This window comes from Acanthochromis polyacanthus, chromosome 7, assembly GCF_021347895.1.
Source record: "Acanthochromis polyacanthus isolate Apoly-LR-REF ecotype Palm Island chromosome 7, KAUST_Apoly_ChrSc, whole genome shotgun sequence".
Classification (NCBI taxonomy): domain Eukaryota; kingdom Metazoa; phylum Chordata; class Actinopteri; family Pomacentridae; genus Acanthochromis; species Acanthochromis polyacanthus.
The window spans coordinates 1,118,507-1,139,378 of record NC_067119.1 but is presented as its reverse complement, the minus strand read 5'-3'; the positions used below and the strand labels follow the sequence as shown (position 1 = coordinate 1,139,378).

Here is a 20,872-nt window from a genome sequence, read left to right as displayed (position 1 = left end):
CAAAAGCGCTCATGTCACTCCCCTGTTCATCTCCCTTCACTGGCTTCCAGTTGCAGCCAGAATCAAATTCAAAACTCTCCTCCTGGCTTACAAAACACTTACAAGAACGGCCCCAGCCTACCTGGATTCCCTGATCCAGGTCTACTCCCCTTCACGCCCACTTCGCTCTGCATGTGAGAGACGCCTGGTGCTTCCAGCCCAGCACAGCTCCAGATCTCTAACCAGACTCTTCTCCTCTGTTGTTCCCAAATAGTGGAACAAACTACCAAACTCTGTGCGTTCTGCTGAGTCCCTTTCTACTTTTAAGAGACAATTGAAGACTCAATTGTTCAGAGAACAACTAGGCACTTAATCTGACTCCACCTTAGGGGTAGAATAAGTCAGGTGGTCCAAAACCCAGCACTTATGTAGCACTGACAAAGTTGAAAGAAAAAAAGGGGGTGGGGGGTTAGCAATTCTTCTGCAACTTGATGGCAACACCTTTGACCAATCACACTTGAAGCACTTTTTGAACTTACTACAGGTTTTTCCTTATGTCTGAATTCTTGCTTGTGTTGTACGTCGCTTTGGACAAAAGCATCTGCTAAATGGAACTGTAGAATTGTAGAAACACTGTCCTCTACAGGTAAAGACAAACGCTGTCCTCTACAGGTAAAGACAGGAAGTACAGTAACCCTCCAATGTTTAATAAACAGCTCACATATCTGACCTTTAAAGACATAAATTTAAAGCAGCAGCACCTTCAGCAGTGCAGTCAGCAGGACATACGCCGTCGTCTCCACCATCAGACCACTGGACTGGTCGGGTTTCAGCCAGTCAGTCGTTACGCTGGACTCCTGCCAGTACCTGAGCTCAACAGGGTTACCTGGACAAACACACAGAGGATGCTACCTCCATCTGATATCAGGCCTGTCTTCTAGTCTGATTCCTTCTGTATCTACTATAGGTGTTTCATGTAAATTAAATGGATAAACCTGGACGTCCTGTAACTCTGGACATATTCACAGCATCAGGGATAAATGAAGTTTCTATATTGTATTGTATGAAGGTAGAACTTTGCATGTAGACATCCAACAGCACCTTTCTGTCGAGCCACGTTCTCCAGGCTGCTGAACAGCTGGGAGGCCGCCATGCTGTTGGGGTCATGCAGGGTCAAAGCGTAGGCCGCTACCGCCTTCACGTACACGCTCTTCACCCCTGAGGCATTCTGGGAAATGTAGTTTGCTGCAGAGTTCATGCTGTCATCGTGAAACTGAGAAAAAGTCACAAAAGAACAAACGATTTAATAAAAGCGTGCAGAATTAAATGTTTTGCCCCGTGGAACACGTTTAGCTGATGTTTGTGGAGCTTTTATGAGCTGGACTTGAAATAATGGACTATTAAAGCTGTCTTATTTCATCTTAAAGAATGAAGAGAAGATGAGGAGGTGGTCTCACTCTCAGTTGCAGGATGGGATCTCTGATTCTTGTCGCTCGGTGTAACGCGATCAACACGAAGGACGTCAGATAAACCGACTTCTCCACCGCCGTCGTCCCCTCAGCCTGCAGCCAATCAGAGCACAGTTTAAACACAAATCTGCATGAGCACTGAAAGGATGAATGAACAGTAGGAGGAGGAGGAGGAGCCCACCATGACCCTGTTGGCTCTGAAGGAGGATTTGTCAGTGAAGGATCCGTCCGGCTGCTGGGTGTTGCGGATCAACCAGGAAACAGATTCTGATAGCAACTGGTGGTCCACGGAAAGCAGCTGATCTGCCGTCGACAGAGTCCGGACCGCCTGAGCTGTGAGCCTGACAGACAACACCCAGGGAGGAAACGGAATAAACCTGATCTGGTGTTTCAGATCAATGTGCTCAAATATTGAAAATGAGAGGAAGTGAAAGCACTTTTAAAATTAGCTTCACATTGATTAGGAAGAGTAGCGGTGGAAGAGGTTCAGAGGTCCTTCAGGGATGTACGTAGTGGCACCAAAATGTAAGTCTGAGAAACAGTTTCTGTTTTGTTTCCGACTTATTTTTCTATACTTTGATTCATTTTAAAGTCCTGCAGCTCTGTGGAACCAGAACAACATGAAGAAGGAGAGAGGACTCAGAGATGTCTTCTGTCAGTAGGACAGGCACGACAGGAAGAGACACAAAGAGCCCAAAAAGACAAAAAAATGGCAGTAAAAGAAGCAAAAATGACACAAAAATATACAAAAATGACACTAAAAGATGCAAAAATGACACAAAATATATACTGGCAGTCAATAGAAACTTTGAGGTAGAAATGTAGGCAGAGTTCTACTTGTAGGGGGGTTGTAATTATTCATTGTGGATTTACTGATGATCTAGTGCCCTGGTAGTTGAGATAATGATGAGTTGTCATTTTGTCATGATTCATTGCACATGGGTTGGTCACTTTGCAAAAGTGAACCAAATACACACCAAGCAATACTCAGTGAGTATCTGCACAATGTGAGAATGGGTTCTGAAGGCCTATATAAAGGCCCAAAAAAGGCCACCATTGTTAGTCCAGTGAATAGCATCATGCCGCGTCTATCACATGAACAACGTCTCCGGGCACTGGGTATGGTGGAGGCCGCTTTGAGCTACAGTGATGTATCCAGGCGTATGGGCTGTTCCCAACCCACAATCAGAAGCCTGGTCCAAAGCATGTGCCGACGGATTGCTGCCTGCATCCAAGCACATGGAGGCCATACTCGGTATTGACTGTTGTGACTTTGTGTTTGGCAGGTGCCGTTTTCTTTTGTGAAATTCTTTATTTGGAAATCATTCTTGAAACTTTAGATTTTTGTTTCTGTATGCCAATATGCTAAACAAATGATTCATATGAAGAAAATCCAGTTTGGGGCTTCAAAATAAAAATTATGTTGCAAAATATGGTCTCAAAGTTTCTATTGACTGTCAGTGTACAAAAATGACACTAAAAGAAGCGAAAATGACACAAAATATACAAAAATGACACTAAGAGATGCAAAAATAACACAAAAATATATAAAAAATTACACTAAAAGATGCAGAAATGAAACTGAAAGAAGTGAAAATGAAACAAAAAGAAGCAAAAATACACACATACATTTTATGTGGTGTTTTTTTTTGCAGAATCTGCTGCAAACACTTTATTTTTGGCAAAAAAATATGAACTGGAACCTGTATAATGAAGCGACTTTATTTTATGAAATATCAGGATTTGGTTTCTTTTCTTGAAAGAACTGCAGGTGGGACACGATGCGTTCAAGGACCATGAGTGAGTTTAAAATCAGTCTTTACAGTTCTGCCTGATTAATGGTGTCATTTTTAAAAAAGAAAACCTGCATTTCCAACCTCTCTGCAGCTTCTAGGCTTCAGAGGATTCACTGGACTGTATTTTGAAAATCCAAGTTCTTAGAGAAGACGTCTGACGGCAGCATACTTGGTTTTTCAAGCTGATAAATTCTTATGCGGACTAGTGAGTACAGAAAAAAAAATTCTACAAAGCTGCCTCAGAGATTAAAACACACAACTTATTCTGACAGCACTGAGAACACGGTCAACCGGTCCTTCTTAATGGTTTAAAGGTCCAGAATTAACACTGGTTGTTTCTGTTCTAGACGCAGCCTGAGAACCTACCAGGTGCTGGATTCTCTCTTCTCCCACATGCTGTAGCTGGAGTCTAAGTTTCTGAAGGTACTGATGCCGACCAGACCTGCACCAACAGATGGACAGTGAGTAAACAGGCGACGTTCATCTCACCATCAGGTTGTCCTCACGGCCTCCTCACCATCCCTGATCCTCTGCTTCAGGTTGGCCGAGTTCTTCTGGATGTCTCCTCCCAGAACGTTCCAGCTCCTCGACGTCTCCAGGTACTGGTACACCTGAACGAGGAGGACCAGCCCATCGAGCTCCGCCCCTGCCGACCCGGCCGGTAGGTTGACGAGCTGCCGGAGGCCTTCAGGGCTGTGCATCACCGACAGGACTTCACCCAGAATCTCTCCTGAAACACAAACAGACAGAATGCTTCCAGACATGAACACATTCCTGGATTTTTAGTGTTTAAATTCCAAACAGACACACCAACACAAGGTGGAACTCCTTCAGGAACCAAAACTGGACTAGATTGGACTGGACTGGACTGACTGGACTAGACTGGACTGGACTGCTGTTTGAGACCATGAGGGGAATTAGCTCAAATGGTAGAGAACTCCCTCTCCATGTCCTCTCTGAACTCGTCCCACACCAGAGTTTTAGCTTCCACAGCTGCAGCCCCTTTGGCTGACCAGTACTAGTCTCCTGCTTCAGGAGACCCCCGATCCAACCAGACCTGAAGGACCTTCTTCTTCAGCCTAACGGTCTTCCTCATCGCTGGTGTCCACCAGCAGGTGTCTAAGTTGGTGTCACAACAACCTTCTGACCACAGCTCCTAACAGCTGCTTCTGCAAACAAGGCTTTAACGTGGACCACTCAGGTTCCGTGTCTCAGCCTCCCCAGGATTCAGGAGAAACTCTACCAGTGGTGAATCCCCCTCCTGGCGCTGGCTCCCCGAGGGACCCCAGACTCTATTCAGGGCGAGGTGGCAGCTCTCCTTTTTGTGTTTTTAGTGGGACTTTGTGAATTGCTTTTTGTCTAGTCCCTCGCCAAGGAATTCTGCCTCAGAAGACCCTACCAGGGGTTACTGCCCCAACAACAGCTGGTTAAGGTGATGGACTGCTTTGAGGATCTGAATCTGAATGCTGTGTTTCTTACATCCATCTTACCGTTGATCATCAGCATTCTCTCCACTGCTGTGTTGGGAACGATGTTGGTTGGAACTTGGTTCTTCAGTTCCACTGTTCTCTTCTCTGAACCTGGAACACAGAGGACAGACTGATTTTAGTGACCTGAAGGTGGAACATCACGGTGCAGATCAGAGTTTACGTACCGTAGAGTCCCTGAGGGTCGAGTCTTCCTCCAGAATAAACTTCCTGTCTCACTCCTTCAGGCTGCAAACACAACCAACATGACAGGTAAAGACTGAGTTCATATCCAGGAGATCCTGCAGCCAGAAGTTCAGAGCAGCTACAGTCAGAGAAGAGCTTTTTATTACATTTTCCTCATCTTAAACTATGGTTAGTTACTTGATGCTCTCCAGATAAAGATCTCTGAATCAAGAGTCCAGAAGCAAAGAGACTTTGGGAACATTTTGCACTGAAAATACAAACTCCAGTAAGAAATTAATCTGTTTTCTTGGTCATGTTATCAGTCAGTGATCATTAATGGTGGTGAAGTGAAGAAGACCATGGTGAGCTCCTGTCCAGGGTCCGGATCGAGGAGGTTCCTGGGGAGGTTCTGCAGTTCAGTTTGAACCAAGTTCCATCCATTCATTTTGTCTCCACCACTTTATCTACAGTGTTGTAGCTCCAGGATCAGAGGGACACCAACCCTCCACCAGACTCCAGGTCAGACTCTAATCAGCAGACCAGGTGGTCCATTGGGTTCCATCCCATCACATGGCTGAAGGTCCATTAACAACCAGGACTCACCTGTCTCCAAGTGTGGACATTGTGACACTGAGTTTTAGGCAACTGATAAGATTAGCAGTCCATCACCTGAACCTTAGCACCTCGTCTGCTTTGTGATTCTTTGTACAGGAACTGTGACATTAATCCATGAGTATCTGACTGGAGATCAGCTGAGATGTGTTTGGAGGTCATCAACCTCCTCATTAGTCTTTGTCATGGCGCCCGTTGCTGCTAATTTCCCACAATGCTCTCTGCTTTAACTGTAGTCTGCGTGACGCCTCCTCTGGTCTCTACAGGATTAAACAGGAAGAGGCTCCACCTGGTGGAACAACCAGGAACTACAGCTGATCTACATTTACTGACAACATGAACTTCTTACCTGTTCATATATTTCTAATCGGCTAAATTATTAACTCAGTTTATGATTAATCATCAAAATCTTGAACAGCACAGGATTTGAATCAGAGAAAGAATTTGATTTCAGAATTTAAATTTGGTTATGATGAACTTCAAGCAAAGCAAAAGCAGCACAAAACAGAATTTTAAAGATTGGTTTGGAGATGGTATGTTGTGGTTTGGAATATTTCCCCATGATTGTTCTGGACAGGTTCTCCAGGTATACGTACCACCACCCTCAGCTTCTTCTGTAGGACGTCTCGGGCTCCTCCTTGGGTCTTCAGGGTGAAGGTCAGGCTGTGCTCTCCAGGCTCCAGGCCCATCAAGGTGAAGGTCACCGCCCCGATGCCCCCTGCATGCAGGGTGCTCCAGCTGCAGGACGTGGACTGAAGACCTCTAGAGGTCGGCTTGGACTGAAGAAGGCAGAGAGCCGGACCGACTTCCAGCGTGACGCAGTACTGAGGACGGAGAGGACATGCTGTCAGCTTTAGCTCCAGTCTCTGGGTGCTTTTATGTGGATGCATGGTTGTATTCTCTTTCTTTGTGTTTGGTACCGTGATGCCGTGTGTTTGGCGCTGTGATGCCGTGTGTTTGGTACCGTGTGTTTGGTACCGTGATGCCGTGTGTTTGGTACCGTGATGCCGTGTGTTTGGTACCGTGATGCCGTGTGTTTGGTACCGTGTGTTTGGTACCGTGTGTTTGGTACCGTGTGTTTGGTACCGTGTGTTTGGCGCTGTGATGCTGTGTGTTTGGTACCGTGATGCCGTGTGTTTGGTACCGTGATGCCGTGTGTTTGGTACCGTGATGCCGTGTGTTTGGTACCGTGATGCAGTGTGTTTGGTACCGTGATGCCGTGTGTTTGGTACCGTGATGCCGTGTGTTTGGTACCGTGATGCCGTGTGTTTGGTACCGTGATGCAGTGTGTTTGGCGCTGTGACGCCGTGTGTTTGGTACCTTTATGGTGTCGGGCAGCTGGTTGTAAACAGAACCGCTGAGCTCCAGCTGCTCTCCTCGGACCACCTGATAGGGCAGTGGGACGTTCACGCTGAGCGGCAGACTGACCGACACCTGGACCGGCGCCGGAACACACATACCTGCAGACGGATTCAACAGAACTTTATTTAGACCTGCACATGTACAGAAAACACTGTGGAACACAAACACTCGAAGGCTGCTGGTAATGAAAAGAGGAAGAAGATGTAAAACATGTAAAGACCCTCAAACTGAGGTAATGAAGTCCGTGAACTGACCGCTCTGGAACATGCCGACAGCTTTGACCTCCCAGGTGGTCAGAGAGTCTGGAAGAGACCGACTGAAGGACGTCTGACCTGAACTGAAGACGCACAAAACACAACAACATGAACCGACAACAGCATCCCGGAGGTCTAAGCCTAAAATACAAGAAGTCCAGAGAGAACTTCTCCCATTTCCAGAGCTCATGGACAGAACAGCTGGAGACATGTGAAGAGTCAGGATTAGACTTTATAATAAAAAGCCACATTAAGCTGCAACTGTGAGAGTGAATGAAACTAAAAACAAAAAGACAGCAATAACATGTTTGTCACACAGACACAAAACAAAAATAATCTGCTGACGTGCTGGATATGGAGGCATGTAAAGTTAAATGGTTAAAACAGAAATGTATCAGACCTAAACTGTTGAATCAAACCTTCAACTAACTGACTGTAATGGGGTTCAAATAAAACAGTTAATATAAAACAGAGTGTTTGTTTAGCTGAGTTTGATTTGTGTCACCTGACCGGTTGAACCTCCCACAGCCAGCTCTCTGGAAAGAAGCTCCGCACCAGAGAAGGAACCTGGTCGAAGTCTGCTCCCAGATCTGTACACAGACACACAACACGGATACACAACAGACACACAACACAGACACACAACACGGATACACAACAGACACACAACACAGACACACAACACGGATACACAACAGACACACAACACAGACACACAACACGGATACACAACAGACACACAACACAGACACACAACACGGATACACAACAGACACACAACACAGACACACAACACGGATATACAACAGACACACAACACAGACACACAACACGGATACACAACAGACACACAACACAGACACACAACACGGATACACAACAGACACACAACACAGACACACAACACGGATACACAACAGACACACAACACAGACACACAACACGGATACACAACAGACACACAACACAGACACACAACACGGATACACAACAGACACACAACACAGACACACAACACGGATACACAACAGACACACAACACAGACACACAACACGGATACACAACAGACACACAACACAGACACACAACACGGATACACAACAGACACACAACACAGACACACAACACGGATACACAACAGACACACAACACAGACACACAACACGGATACACAACAGACACACAACACAGACACACAACACGGATACACAACAGACACACAACACAGACACACAACACGGATACACAACAGACACACAACACAGACACACAACACGGATACACAACAGACACACAACACAGACACACAACAAGGATACACAACAGACACACAACACAGACACACAACACGGATACACAACAGACACACAACACAGACACACAACACGGATATACAGCACGGATACACAACAGACAGACAACACAGACACACAACACGGATACACAACAGACACACAACACAGACACACAACACGGATACACAACAGACACACAAAACAGACACAACACGGATACACAACAGACACACAACACGGATACACAACACGGACACACAACAGACACACAACATGGATACACAACAGACACACAACACGGATACACAACACGGACACACAACAGACACACAACATGGATACACAACAGACACACACAACAGACACACAACACGGATACACAACAGACACACAACACGGATACACAGCACGGATACACAACACGGATACACAGCACGGATACACAACAGACACACAACACGGATACACAACACGGATACACAACACGGATACACAGCACGGATACACAACAGACACACAACACGGATACACAACACGGATACACAACGGACACACAACACGGATACACAACAGACACACAACACAGACACACAACACAGACACACAACACGGATACACAACACGGATACACAACAGACACACAACACGGATACACAGCACGGATACACAACAGACACACAACACGGATACACAACACGGATACACAACAGACACACAACACGGATACACAACACGGATACACAACAGACACACAACACGGATACACAACAGACACACAACACAGACACACAACACGGATACACAACACGGATACACAACAGACACACAACATGGATACACAACATGGATACACAACAGACACAACACAGACACACAACACGGATACACAACACGGATACACAACACGGATAAACAACACGGATACACAACAGACACACAACATGGACACACAACACAGATAAACAACACGGATACACAACAGACACACAACACGGATACACAACAGACACAACACGGATACACAGCACGGATACACAACACGGATACACAACAGACACACAACATGGATACACAACACGGATACACAACAGACACACAACACGGATACACAACAGACACACAACACGGATACACAGCACGGACACACAACACGGATACACAGCACGGATACACAACACGGATACACAGCACGGATACACAACAGACACACAACACGGATACACAACAGACACAACACGGATACACAGCACGGATACACAACAGACACACAACACGGATACACAACACGGATACACAACAGACACCCATTTAAATTCCGTTCTTGTAATTCAAATTCAATCTTTTCACAAAATGATTCAAGTCTGAGTTCCGTCTAAAACTCAGATTGAGTTTCTAGTTCCCTTCGTTTCGGTCCAGACTGACCGTGGCGACCCAGGACAAGGTTCTGGTTCTGGTCCAGGTTCTGCTGGTAGAACTCGCAGCACTCTCTGAAGGCCCGTCTGCAGTTAGGGTGTTTCCTGTACTTCTGCACGGCGAACTGGAGGCAGGTGACGCTCTTTGGGATGAACTGCATCCCTTCTTCACAGCAGGTCTTCACTGAACCGTAACTATTCACTGGAACCACAAACACACACCGTTTATCTACAACAGCAACTCTGGTTCTGTTCTACCATCTAAACCAACAGAACAGAACCACATGTTTTACCAGCTTAACTCGTCAAAACAGAACCTAAGGAGTTCATTGGTCCGTGGTAACTCCATGTTTTCTAAATTTCAGAGGGGTACCATAGCTGCACACTTGAAGGACAGGGTAGAACATATGGACGTACAACAGGAAGTGGTCCTGCTCTGAAAACAGGTTCTACCATCTTAAAAAAAGGTCTCACCTTTCTTGGCCCTGTCCTCCTCTGTCAGAGCTCTCTTTGGTCGGACTGCAGCTGTACACGTTTCACCTGCACACACATGTTCATTAAACCACAGGTAGCTGCACCTGCATCACACCTGGACGTGTCACATGACCCACGTACTGCTGCTGGACGGCTGGGTGTTGGCGTTGGTGATGAAGGTCAGTCCGGCCAGTCTGAAGACGTCGGCGCTGTCTCTGCCACCGCCGCCGCCGCAACCCCGGTCACTCTGCTCAATGTGACGCAAGACCTGCAGGAACCCGATACACAACGTCATGTCACAGATACACAATCACCGATACACAACGTCATGACACAGACACACAATCACCAATACACGTCATGACACAGACACACAATCAGGATACACAACGTCATGTCACATTCACACAATCACCGATACGCAACGTCATGTCACAGACACACAATCAATGATACGCAACATCATGTCACAGACACACAATCAATGATACGCAACGTCATGACACAGACACACACACACAGATACTCTGTTGGTCATTTTGTGCATCTTTGATGTCACACAAAGGAAACAGAGAAATGTCTGCAGGTGAAGATGGGATGTTTCTGGTGTTACCATGGAAACAGGGTCTCTGTAGTTGGGTCTCAGTGGGAAGAGGGCAGAGTCTACCGCCGACAGAGCCAGCAGGCCATTCTGATTGGTTCTGACATTCAGCTGCAGGTTCTGCTTGGGTTTGAGGTTCTGGCTGCGCAGAGACACGTCCGTCTGAGACACACAGTCAAACATCATTAAGTCTTCGGCCGTCCGTCTCTAAAATAGGACGTTTTTCCGAGATGTTCGTACCTGCAGTCCTTCGACGCACTTGGCCCTGACGTCCAGCCACACGGAGTCGGCCACCAGCTCGGACGTCCCCTCCCCGTACAGGATGTAGTAAACCAGCAGCCGGACCGACGGGACCATGGCCCCCGTCACCTCGAAGATCAGAGTCTGCTTGTTGTCGGCGCTGGAGACAAACTTCTTGCTGCCGAAGTCCACCACCTTCCCTTTGGAGAGCACCTGAGGGGGCAGCCGAGACATCAGTAACCGTGGCAACAGCTCCTTTACTGCTTTAACGGCGGCGTTCGCTCACCAGGTAGCTGAGGGCCTTGATGGCCAGGTAGGAGGGCGTGGCCGAGTACACCTTGATGCTGGCGTAGCTTCCCACCTCCAGGCCGTGGCCGGGCAGCGGCGCGTCGATGTACAGGTAGCGCTGGTTGGGGCTGTGATAAGCCGATGCCTCCAGGGTCAGAGCTGCCTGACTGGCTACCTGCAGGGTAATATCCGCCGTCTCAAACTGGAACACAACACACAACATGGGATCAAACACAACACCAGATCAAACACAAAACACAACACCGGATCAAACACAACACCAGGGGCCTATTTCACGAAGCAGGTTCAAGAAACTCTGAGTTTCTTCCTCAACTCTGAGTTGATCTACTCTGAGATAGAAAACTCTGAGTTTTCGGTTTCACAACGGCTGATATGAGTTGGGTTAATCAACTCGGAGTAGTTTCACTCGGAGTTACGCGCGTGCACCGCAAGTCTGAAAAGACAGCATCAGTGGAACCCCGATTCGACGAGTCACCATGGCAACGGGGAAGCGAAAGGCTGCGTTTTTGAACTGGAAGTTTTTAACGCGCTCATATGGCGAGTTTGAACACGTTTTTAGAAAGAAGTGCAACACCGCTGCAGCTGCAAAAGAGAGAGAGACGGCGTGGAGAACAGCCCGGATCAATGCGTAAGTTTAAATGTAGTCCTTTGTAATCATAATAATATTACAGGGAATAACTGTCTGAATGGTAGAATATTAAGTTATTTCATTTAGGGGAAATCCTGCGGGGGAGAAGCTTAAGATGAAATATAAAAACATTGTTCAAACAGGTCAGACCTCGGCATTATCTCATGGAGGTACTTCATGTTGATCATGTTTTACATTGTAAAGTAGCCTAAATATTAAGTGACTGTTTGACTGTGCAGTTGTTTTATCCACACAGCCTAAATGTCTGCAGAGCTCATCATCTGGGTCTTCAGTTTGTAGGGCAGGGTGTTGCTCTCCTCTAATAGTGGTAATATTATGAAGAACAACACATGCCACAGTAATATCACAGGCCCTCTCAGGGGTCACCCTGAGGAGACGTAGGCTCTGGAAACGGGCTTTCAGCAGGCCTACGGTCATCTCCACCCGGGCTCTGGTCCTGCAGTGAGTCCGGTTGAAGTTCTGTTGGGGGCCTGGTTCAGGGTCAGGATATGAGGTCATCAGCCTGGGTTGTCATGGTAACCCCTGTCACCCAGCAGAAGGCCATCAAACTCTCCTGTAATGTATAGAGGATACATCAGAGTATATTAAAGGAGAGAGACAAGAGAATTCTATTGTGAAAGTCTTTAGGCTGCTGACCACGCTGCAGTCTGTTGCTCAGGTTAGACTCTCCATAAATCCTGGAGTCATGAACAGACCCAGGTCACGTGGCCTCCACATTAGAAATGATGTATGCAGCATCACATATGATCTGGACAGTGCAGAGAATGACAGATGTTGAACTATGATGCAGTCTTTAACATTTAGAAACAGTAGTCAGTCTACCTGTAGCCTACCTGCACATTTATGCTGTGAATGGACTTCCTGTTCATGATGTGAGGGAGCTGTGATGGGGATGTGTGTGCATCTATGCAGCCAATCACACTGGGAAATCCTAAAAGAAATTAAAATGACTAATCCCAGTCTGAGGCTGCAGCACAATGTCATTAACAGAATATGATTTAAAATGAATTTAACAGATCTCTACATCATTCACCTGCAATCCTGTGGATCCTCCTTGATGTTCTGACAGGTTTATGTCCACAATGATGAGTGAAAGTGGTTTCAGAGCCAGGAAAACTTTTCTGACTGTCCTCCATACAGTTGTCTTACTCTGCATCTCTGACATTATATAAAAACTTTCATTTGAAAAGAACCGCAGCGCAACACACAATATCTGCTGGATGTGAGAGCATGACTGGTTGGTAATGTAAATGTAAGGACGGATTAGGTTGTTTATGTAGATTATGGACTTGAAACGATTACGAAACGGTACCGCTCAAACCGATAATTGTCCGGAAATGCGAGAACATTTATGCTCGGTCTGATAACAATCTACCGACGAATATTTAATTATCTGTGCAGTAATGCTGCTCCTTTATCCACTGGATCGTTAATAAAAGCTGTTCTACGCCAAAACTCGCTCGCTTACTGACTGAATGAATGAGGAAATGAAACAGCGTGTGGCTGAAAGAGGGCGGAGACGGAGAGAAACTCGAGGTTTTCTCAGATAAACCTGCTGGTGACCAGGTTAGAGTCATAGAGTCTGTTACTGCGGTAACTGACCGAGAGTTGAAGTTACCCCTCTTTGTGAAACAGGCTAGAGTTACCCCTCTGTCTCAGGGTTAAGTTACCTCGCTTCGTGAAACAGAAAACTCTGAGTTTACCTCATTTCAGGGTTAAGAAACTCAGAGTTTTCAGTGAACCTGCTTCGTGAAACAGGGCCCTGATCAAACACAACATCAGATCAAACACAAAACACAACATCAGATCAAACACAAACACAACATCAGATCAAACACAAACACAACATCAGATCAAACACAAAACACAACATCAGATCAAACACAAAACACAACATCAGATCAAACACAAAACACAACATCAGATCAAACACAACACACAACATCAGATCAAACACAACACCGGATCAAACCAAATCGATGAACACCTGCAGAGTCTGACTGACACCAAAGCCTCTGGACTAATGACAGTCCTCAACATCTGGAGGTCACGTTTCCTTAATTTGAGTCACAATATGGCTGTTTTGTGTCTTTTTTTGGTTGTTTCACATCACATCTTCATCTAACGGTTCTGTGATTGTTTAAAGTCATAATTTGCTTATTTTGCACTTTTGTGGTCATGCTGTCAAATTTTGGTTGTTTACGTCTTTTTAAAGATTGTTTTACGTCACATTTTCATTGTTTTAGATCTTTCTAAGGTTGATTTGTGCCAAATTATGGCTATTTACTGTTTTCGTGTTCATTTGTGTCACACTTTGGTTTTACGTCTTTTTGTGTTTGTTTTGTGCCAAATTTTGGTTGTTTTTACATCTCTTTTGATCCTTGAGCGCCACATTTTTGTTGAGCTGTCTCACATTTTGGTTGCTCAGCAGGGATCTTCTGCTGGTTTCCTTTTTTCTCTGTCACTTGTTAACGAGACAATAAACCTGATCCAGGCTTGCTGAAGGCCTCCCTTCCTCCATGTCAGTTAAGTTCCGCCCTCTCTACTACTTCAACTTCTCGTCGTCCTCCTCACCTTCAGCACCGCCCGGACTCCTTGACTCGGTGTATTGCAGATGAAGACAGCGAGGCCGTCTGATTGACTGTTGGCGCTGTCGGGACACGGCATGTCCTCACTCTCCCCCCCCTGTCGGAACAGCCGCCGCTCCACCAGACGGACTGGAACCCGGTTCACCGGCTGATCCAGGTGATCCTTCACCAGCACCTGCAGAGGAACCACAACATGACATTTTTACTGACAGAAATCTAAACAAAGACAGAATCAGGTGACAAAAACAACTATTAGCCGTTAGCTCTACAGCCGTTCCCATTTAACATCCCAGCATCGTAATAACAGATTTATGAACTAATAAATGATATTTTTGACCTGGATGTTGTAGGGGAGTCCTGGTTTGATGAACGGAGGCGTTGACACCAGACTCAGTCGGTATGGAGATTGAACAAACTTCACAGCAGCAAACTCCGCCTCCTGACTGATTCCACCTGAGGAAAAAAAACAGGTGACAAACCTTCAGATGTGAGGGATGAAACCATCTCATTTAACCTGTTGATTGTTCTTGTTGTTTGATTTACGGTGGTGAAACAAAATTTCAAAAATCCAGTTGTAAAGACCATGTATGTCATGGCAGCCTTTAGTTTCCAGTGACTCCTAAAATTCAGAATTTTCTATGATGGAACCATTGAAATACACCAGTCTTTGTCACAAAAACCAATCCTGTATTTTGGTTTTTGCATAGATCCATTAAAGGTCTTCTGGAAATATCACTAAATCTGCTGGGTCATAAATATACAAACAACAACTTGAAATATCAGTTTTGGTGATGTAGAAAATGGTTTTAATCTAACTGGAGAAGAGAAGATGAGCCCTTTAACCTCAGGAACAACAAACCTACCATCAAGCATGGAGGTCACACTATCATGCTCTGGGGCTTTCTAGAAGTGCTTTTGGACTGGTTTCAGGCTGTACTTTGGACTGGTTTCAGGCTGTACTTTGGACTGGTTTCAGGCTGTCTAGGACGGATCTTTTTTTAACCCCAAGAACACCAAACCTAATATCAAGCATGGGGGTGGCAGTATCATACTCTGTGGAACTGGAGCTTCACACAAAGTAAATGGAATAATGAAGAAGGAGGATCACCTCCACGTTCTTCAGGAAAACCTAAAACCATCAGTAGAAGGTTGATCTTGGACGCAGTTGGATGTTTCAACCAGACAATGAGTCCAAACACACATCAGACGTGGTAAAGAAATGGTTCCATCAGTCCTGACTAGACCCATCAAGAACCTGAAGAACCAAATTAGAAAGACAACAAATTTAGTTGTTGTCCACTAAATTTGTTGTCTTTCTGACTCAGACTTGAGTCAGTTAAACTGATAGTATAATGATGCTGCCACCTCCATGCTTGACGATAGGTATAGTGTCCTGAGGAGTTGAAAACAAACCAGAAGAACGGAACTGAGGAGGAAAAGGACAAATTTCACCAAATGTTAACATTTCTGTTTGGATATTTATGATCCAACAGATTTTGTTGTATTTTCAAAAGACCTCTAATAAATCTATGCAAGAACCAAAATACAGGAGGTTGTTTTTTTGTGCCAAAGATTCCTGTGTGTCAAAGATTCAGAGTTTATGGGAGTCATTGGAAACTCAACACTGTCATGATCATTTGAAATTTGTTAAATGTAGTTTATATCTGATAGTCAGGTGTTCTTTTATTGGTATTTAGGTGCCTGAATTCATTGTTTGGCTGATATTTGGTACCTGTACTCTCCTCCAGCAGAACAGCAATATACAGATACTTTCCCACCACACCATTCAGGTCTTTTGGTCCGTCTTGTTTGGACAAAACCTTCTGCATGTTGACAATCACGTTCACTTCACCTGAAGACGACAACTGAAGAAGACACACGAACACCAACTGAAATATCAAACTACACATGCAGTAAGACCTAGAGCTGAGTAAAATCCTGTTTCCGGAGGGTTTTAACCTTTAATATGTTGCATTCTCGGTATCAAAATGTGTCAGGAGGTTCTTCTTTTATTATTTAGACAAAATGGAGAAGATACAGGTTTCCTTTCAGAAGACAAGTCAAGTTCTTACTCTTTCTCTGGTGATGGATTTTGGGATGATAACGGGAGGATTTTTCCCGCTAACGTAGCCGTAGCGCAGAAACACCTCAGCATCGGCCACCGGAGCTCCGTGGAGATACCTGAGACAGGAGGAACACCAGTTACAGCTAATCAATCATTCAGACTGCACAAATATCAGAACACGGTGTTGGTAAAGTTCACTCACCTCGCTGAGACTTTGAAGCTGAATCGGTTAAAGCTCCCTTGGCTGATGTAGTTTGCTTCTGGTTCCACGTGGATGGCTAAACTGGGAAGAACTAGTACACCATGGTAACAGTTTACCATTTATACTTTAGTAATAACATCTGCTGAGCTATGGATGGAATAATTTACCGTATTCTTTAACTTCAAAGTCAGTTCTCGCTGTTGTGGTGAAATCATTCGAGTAAGAAGCTTCAATGGACCAGATCCCCAACCTGCAATCACATAAACATCAATACAAACAACCTGCAATCACATAATCAATACAAACAACCTGAAATCACAAACGTCAATACAAACAACCTGCAAACACATTAACATCAATACAAGCAACCTGCAATCACATTAACATCAATACAACCTGCAATCACATAAACGTCAATACAAGCAACCTGCAATCACATTAAAACCAATACAAGCAACCTGCAATCACATTAACATCAATACAAACAACCTGCAATCACATTAACATCAATACAACCTGCAATCACATAAACGTCAATACAAGCAACCTGCAATCACATTAAAACCAATACAAGCAACCTGCAAACACATTATCAATACAAGCAACCTGCAATCACATTAACATCAATACAAACAACCTGCAATCACATAAACGTCAATACAAACAACCTGCAAACACATTAACATCAATACAAACAACCTGCAATCACATTATCAATACAACAACCTGCAATCACATAAATGTCAATACAAGCAACTTGCAATCACATTAACATCAATACAAACAACCTGCAATCACATAAACGTCAATACAAGCAACCTGCAAACACATTAACATCAATACAAGCATCCTGCAATCACATAAACATCAATACAAGCAACCTGCAATCACATTAAAACCAATACAAGCAACCTGCAAACACATTATCAATACAAACAACCTGCAATCACATAATCAATACAAACAACCTGCAATCACATTAACATCAATACAAACAACCTGCAATCACATTAACGTCAATACAAGCAACCTGCAATCACATTAAAACCAATACAAGCAACCTGCAATCACATTAACATCAATACAAGTAACCTGCAATCACAATCACATAAACAACCAGCAATCCATAAAGAGCAATACAAACAACCTGCAATCACATAAACATCAAAACAAACAACCAGCAATCACATAAAGATCAATACAAACAATCTGCAATCACATAAACATCAATACAAACAACCTGCAATCACATAAACATCAATACAAACAACCTGCAATCACATAAACATCAATACAAACAACCTGAAATCGCATAAACGTCAATACAAACAACCTGCAAACACATTAACATCAATACAAGCAACCTGCAATCACATTAACATCAATACAAACAACCTGCAATCACATTATCAATCCAAACAACCTGTAATCACATTATCAATACAAGCAACCTGCAATCACATTAACATCAATACAAACAACCTGCAATCACATAAACGTCAATACAAACAACCTGCAAACACATTAACATCAATACAAGCAACCTGCAATCACATTAACAATACAAAACCTGCAATCACATTAACATCAATACAAACAACCTGCAATCACAAACGTCAATACAAGCAACCTGCAATCACATTAAAACCAATACAAGCAACCTGCAAACACATTATCAATACAAGCAACCTGCAATCACATTATCAATACAAAAAACCTGCAATCACATAAACGTCAATACAAACAACCTGCAATCACATAAACATCAATACAAGCAACCTGCAATCACATTAAAACCAATACAAGCAACCTGCAAACACATTATCAATACAAACAGCCTGCAATCACATTAACATCAATACAAGCAACCTGCAATCACATTAAAACCAATACAAGCAACCTGCAAACACATTATCAATACAAGCAACCTGCAATCAATCACATAAACAACCAGCAATCACATAAAGAGCAATACAAACAACCTGCAATCACATAAACATCAAAACAAACAACCAGCAATCACATAAAGATCAGTACAAACAATCTGCAATCACATAAACATCAATACAAACACCCTGCAATCACAATCATCTAATATCCTTCAATCGTAAACATCCAGATTTTACCTAAAATTCAATACAAACATCTAGAATCCCTTTCCATCACAAAGGTGCAGCCAGTTTGTCTTTTAAACTTCTTACTTGGGTTTGACGGGGATCTTAAAAGGGTTTTGCATTGATGGAATTCCATTGTTCACATCAAACATCTCCACGATATCCACTGTGATCTGGTCTGGATCCTGTGGGGAACAGAGTTCTTGATGTGAGATTAAAAAACAGCATTATAAAGCAGGTTACCGAACATCAGCATACTGACTCACCTTGAAGGTGAGGAAGACGCTACGATTGGCCGGCCTCAGCTCCTGGTTGAGGGAAAACGCCCTCACTTTGACTAGACAAAAACAAAACAGAGAGAAATGAGATGTGTAGCTGCTGTTCACATTTTAGATAATCTGAATTTATTGATGAGGACTGACTTGATGAGTTTAGAAACATCTACTCAGTCTGGAGGCTTTGCAGTGTTTGATAATAATTTAATGGTTTTAGTATTTTTGCTTTGTTGTCACACTGCTCCGATGCAGCCCTCTGATCTGGCTAATTGTGCTCAGCTGAGGAGAAGCTCAGCTGAACTCTATGTACAGTCACTGCAGCATTTAAGCTGGCCTCTCTGCACTACACTCTGCCGGTTCATTGCTCCATATCCCACCATCCATGCTATGACGCACTCCGGTCACCACCGCTTGCACGCTGCATCTTGGACACAAGCTTCCTGTTGGACTTATCTGTTTCCTTGCCCTCGTCACGTCTCTCCCTCTGCTCCCTCCATTCTGCCCACTTCTGCCTTCCTCCAATAGACACGTGAGTTTCCTCTCCCCTGTTAGTTTAGTTTCATTTAGTCCTCGTTTCGGCCATCAGGCCCGCCCTTAGTTAGTGTAGTTTGTTTAGTTTAGCCCCTGTTCTGTTTAGTGCCTGTGCCTCCCGTATGGAGAGCTTTTGTGTTTTGTTCCTTTATTTAAACCTTATTCATTTATCTAGGTGCCTGTCTATTGCCTGCTGCTTGGGTTTACCCGCCCCGTTGTATGACATTTGTTTTGTATTTAATCCCCATAAATATGTTTATTTTAGTTTAATGAAATTGTCCTGTTGTACTATAATCAGTTTGTATTTCATTATATTTCATGATATTATTGGCTGGTTGGTTGTTTGTGTGGTGAATTATTTGGTGAATTGATTGAATGACTGATGGGAACTAAATGAAGGGGAACCACTTGAACCACCTCAATCTGAACAAGCACCACTGGACTCTGAGTGATGTGGACCTCCTGAATGAGGACTACCTGACTCCATGAGTAGATGACCTAAACAAAGACTATGGGAAAGGTTTGATCATCTTAAACCAGAACATCATAACTGAATCAGCTGCAGTTCAGGCAGATTTTTGGGCGTGCTACAACATGGACGCTGCCTCTCACCGCTCTGATGCGGTGTGTACAGCGGTTTGTCCGTCTGGATGAACAGGAACCCGTTGGAGCGACTGACGGGGATGGACAGGTGCTGGTTGATCTCGTTTGATTGGACGTGGAGAATCACATGACTCACACTCTTAGCCAGCTGATGTGGAAACAACTACAGACACAAAGACAAGAAATTACATCAAGATTGTTTAGGAAGTAATCAGACAAACTGCAGCTATTTCTCTGTAGAGGTTACTTCTTAGCTCGGTCTGAACACCAATATTTTAGTTCTTTCAGAATCTGGTTTGATAAAACAATCTATATTTGGTGACTATAAATGAAAGTTGTAACTAGCTGCCACTGAGGTTCAGAGGATTAAATTAAAATATCTTGTTTAT

The 20,872-nt window shown here is 44.2% G+C and overlaps 1 protein-coding gene and 2 long non-coding RNA genes across 3 annotated transcripts in view; all 3 read right to left on the bottom strand.

Annotated features, from left to right (window-relative positions):
* The window catches only part of c5 (complement component 5), a 39,820-nt gene that overhangs the window by 16,437 nt on the left and 2,511 nt on the right, over positions 1–20,872 (bottom strand). Inside the window, exons 3-29 of the mRNA XM_051950468.1 lie at positions 20,493–20,646; positions 19,341–19,411; positions 19,162–19,259; positions 17,128–17,210; positions 16,961–17,051; positions 16,766–16,874; positions 16,426–16,558; positions 15,031–15,146; positions 14,680–14,868; positions 11,434–11,637; positions 11,148–11,360; positions 10,920–11,069; positions 10,448–10,574; positions 10,307–10,372; positions 9,843–10,034; positions 7,630–7,714; positions 7,125–7,207; positions 6,829–6,968; positions 6,105–6,332; positions 4,899–4,959; positions 4,735–4,824; positions 3,762–3,974; positions 3,611–3,686; positions 1,630–1,789; positions 1,437–1,541; positions 1,081–1,252; positions 741–865 (exon numbers count right to left, since the gene is read on the bottom strand). Coding sequence (XP_051806428.1) covers positions 741–865; positions 1,081–1,252; positions 1,437–1,541; positions 1,630–1,789; positions 3,611–3,686; positions 3,762–3,974; positions 4,735–4,824; positions 4,899–4,959; positions 6,105–6,332; positions 6,829–6,968; positions 7,125–7,207; positions 7,630–7,714; positions 9,843–10,034; positions 10,307–10,372; positions 10,448–10,574; positions 10,920–11,069; positions 11,148–11,360; positions 11,434–11,637; positions 14,680–14,868; positions 15,031–15,146; positions 16,426–16,558; positions 16,766–16,874; positions 16,961–17,051; positions 17,128–17,210; positions 19,162–19,259; positions 19,341–19,411; positions 20,493–20,646 — 3,534 coding nt within the window. The remainder of the gene's footprint in view (positions 1–740; positions 866–1,080; positions 1,253–1,436; positions 1,542–1,629; positions 1,790–3,610; positions 3,687–3,761; positions 3,975–4,734; positions 4,825–4,898; positions 4,960–6,104; positions 6,333–6,828; positions 6,969–7,124; positions 7,208–7,629; positions 7,715–9,842; positions 10,035–10,306; positions 10,373–10,447; positions 10,575–10,919; positions 11,070–11,147; positions 11,361–11,433; positions 11,638–14,679; positions 14,869–15,030; positions 15,147–16,425; positions 16,559–16,765; positions 16,875–16,960; positions 17,052–17,127; positions 17,211–19,161; positions 19,260–19,340; positions 19,412–20,492; positions 20,647–20,872) is intronic.
* Positions 11,668–13,917, bottom strand: LOC127534671 (uncharacterized). The gene is made up of 3 exons (XR_007942907.1): positions 12,939–13,917; positions 12,742–12,853; positions 11,668–12,658 (listed from the first exon to the last, which is right to left on the bottom strand). It is a non-coding gene; the product is annotated as an uncharacterized LOC127534671 (long non-coding RNA).
* LOC127534670 (uncharacterized) lies at positions 17,211–18,560 on the bottom strand. The gene is made up of 2 exons (XR_007942906.1): positions 17,929–18,560; positions 17,211–17,659 (listed from the first exon to the last, which is right to left on the bottom strand). It is a non-coding gene; the product is annotated as an uncharacterized LOC127534670 (long non-coding RNA).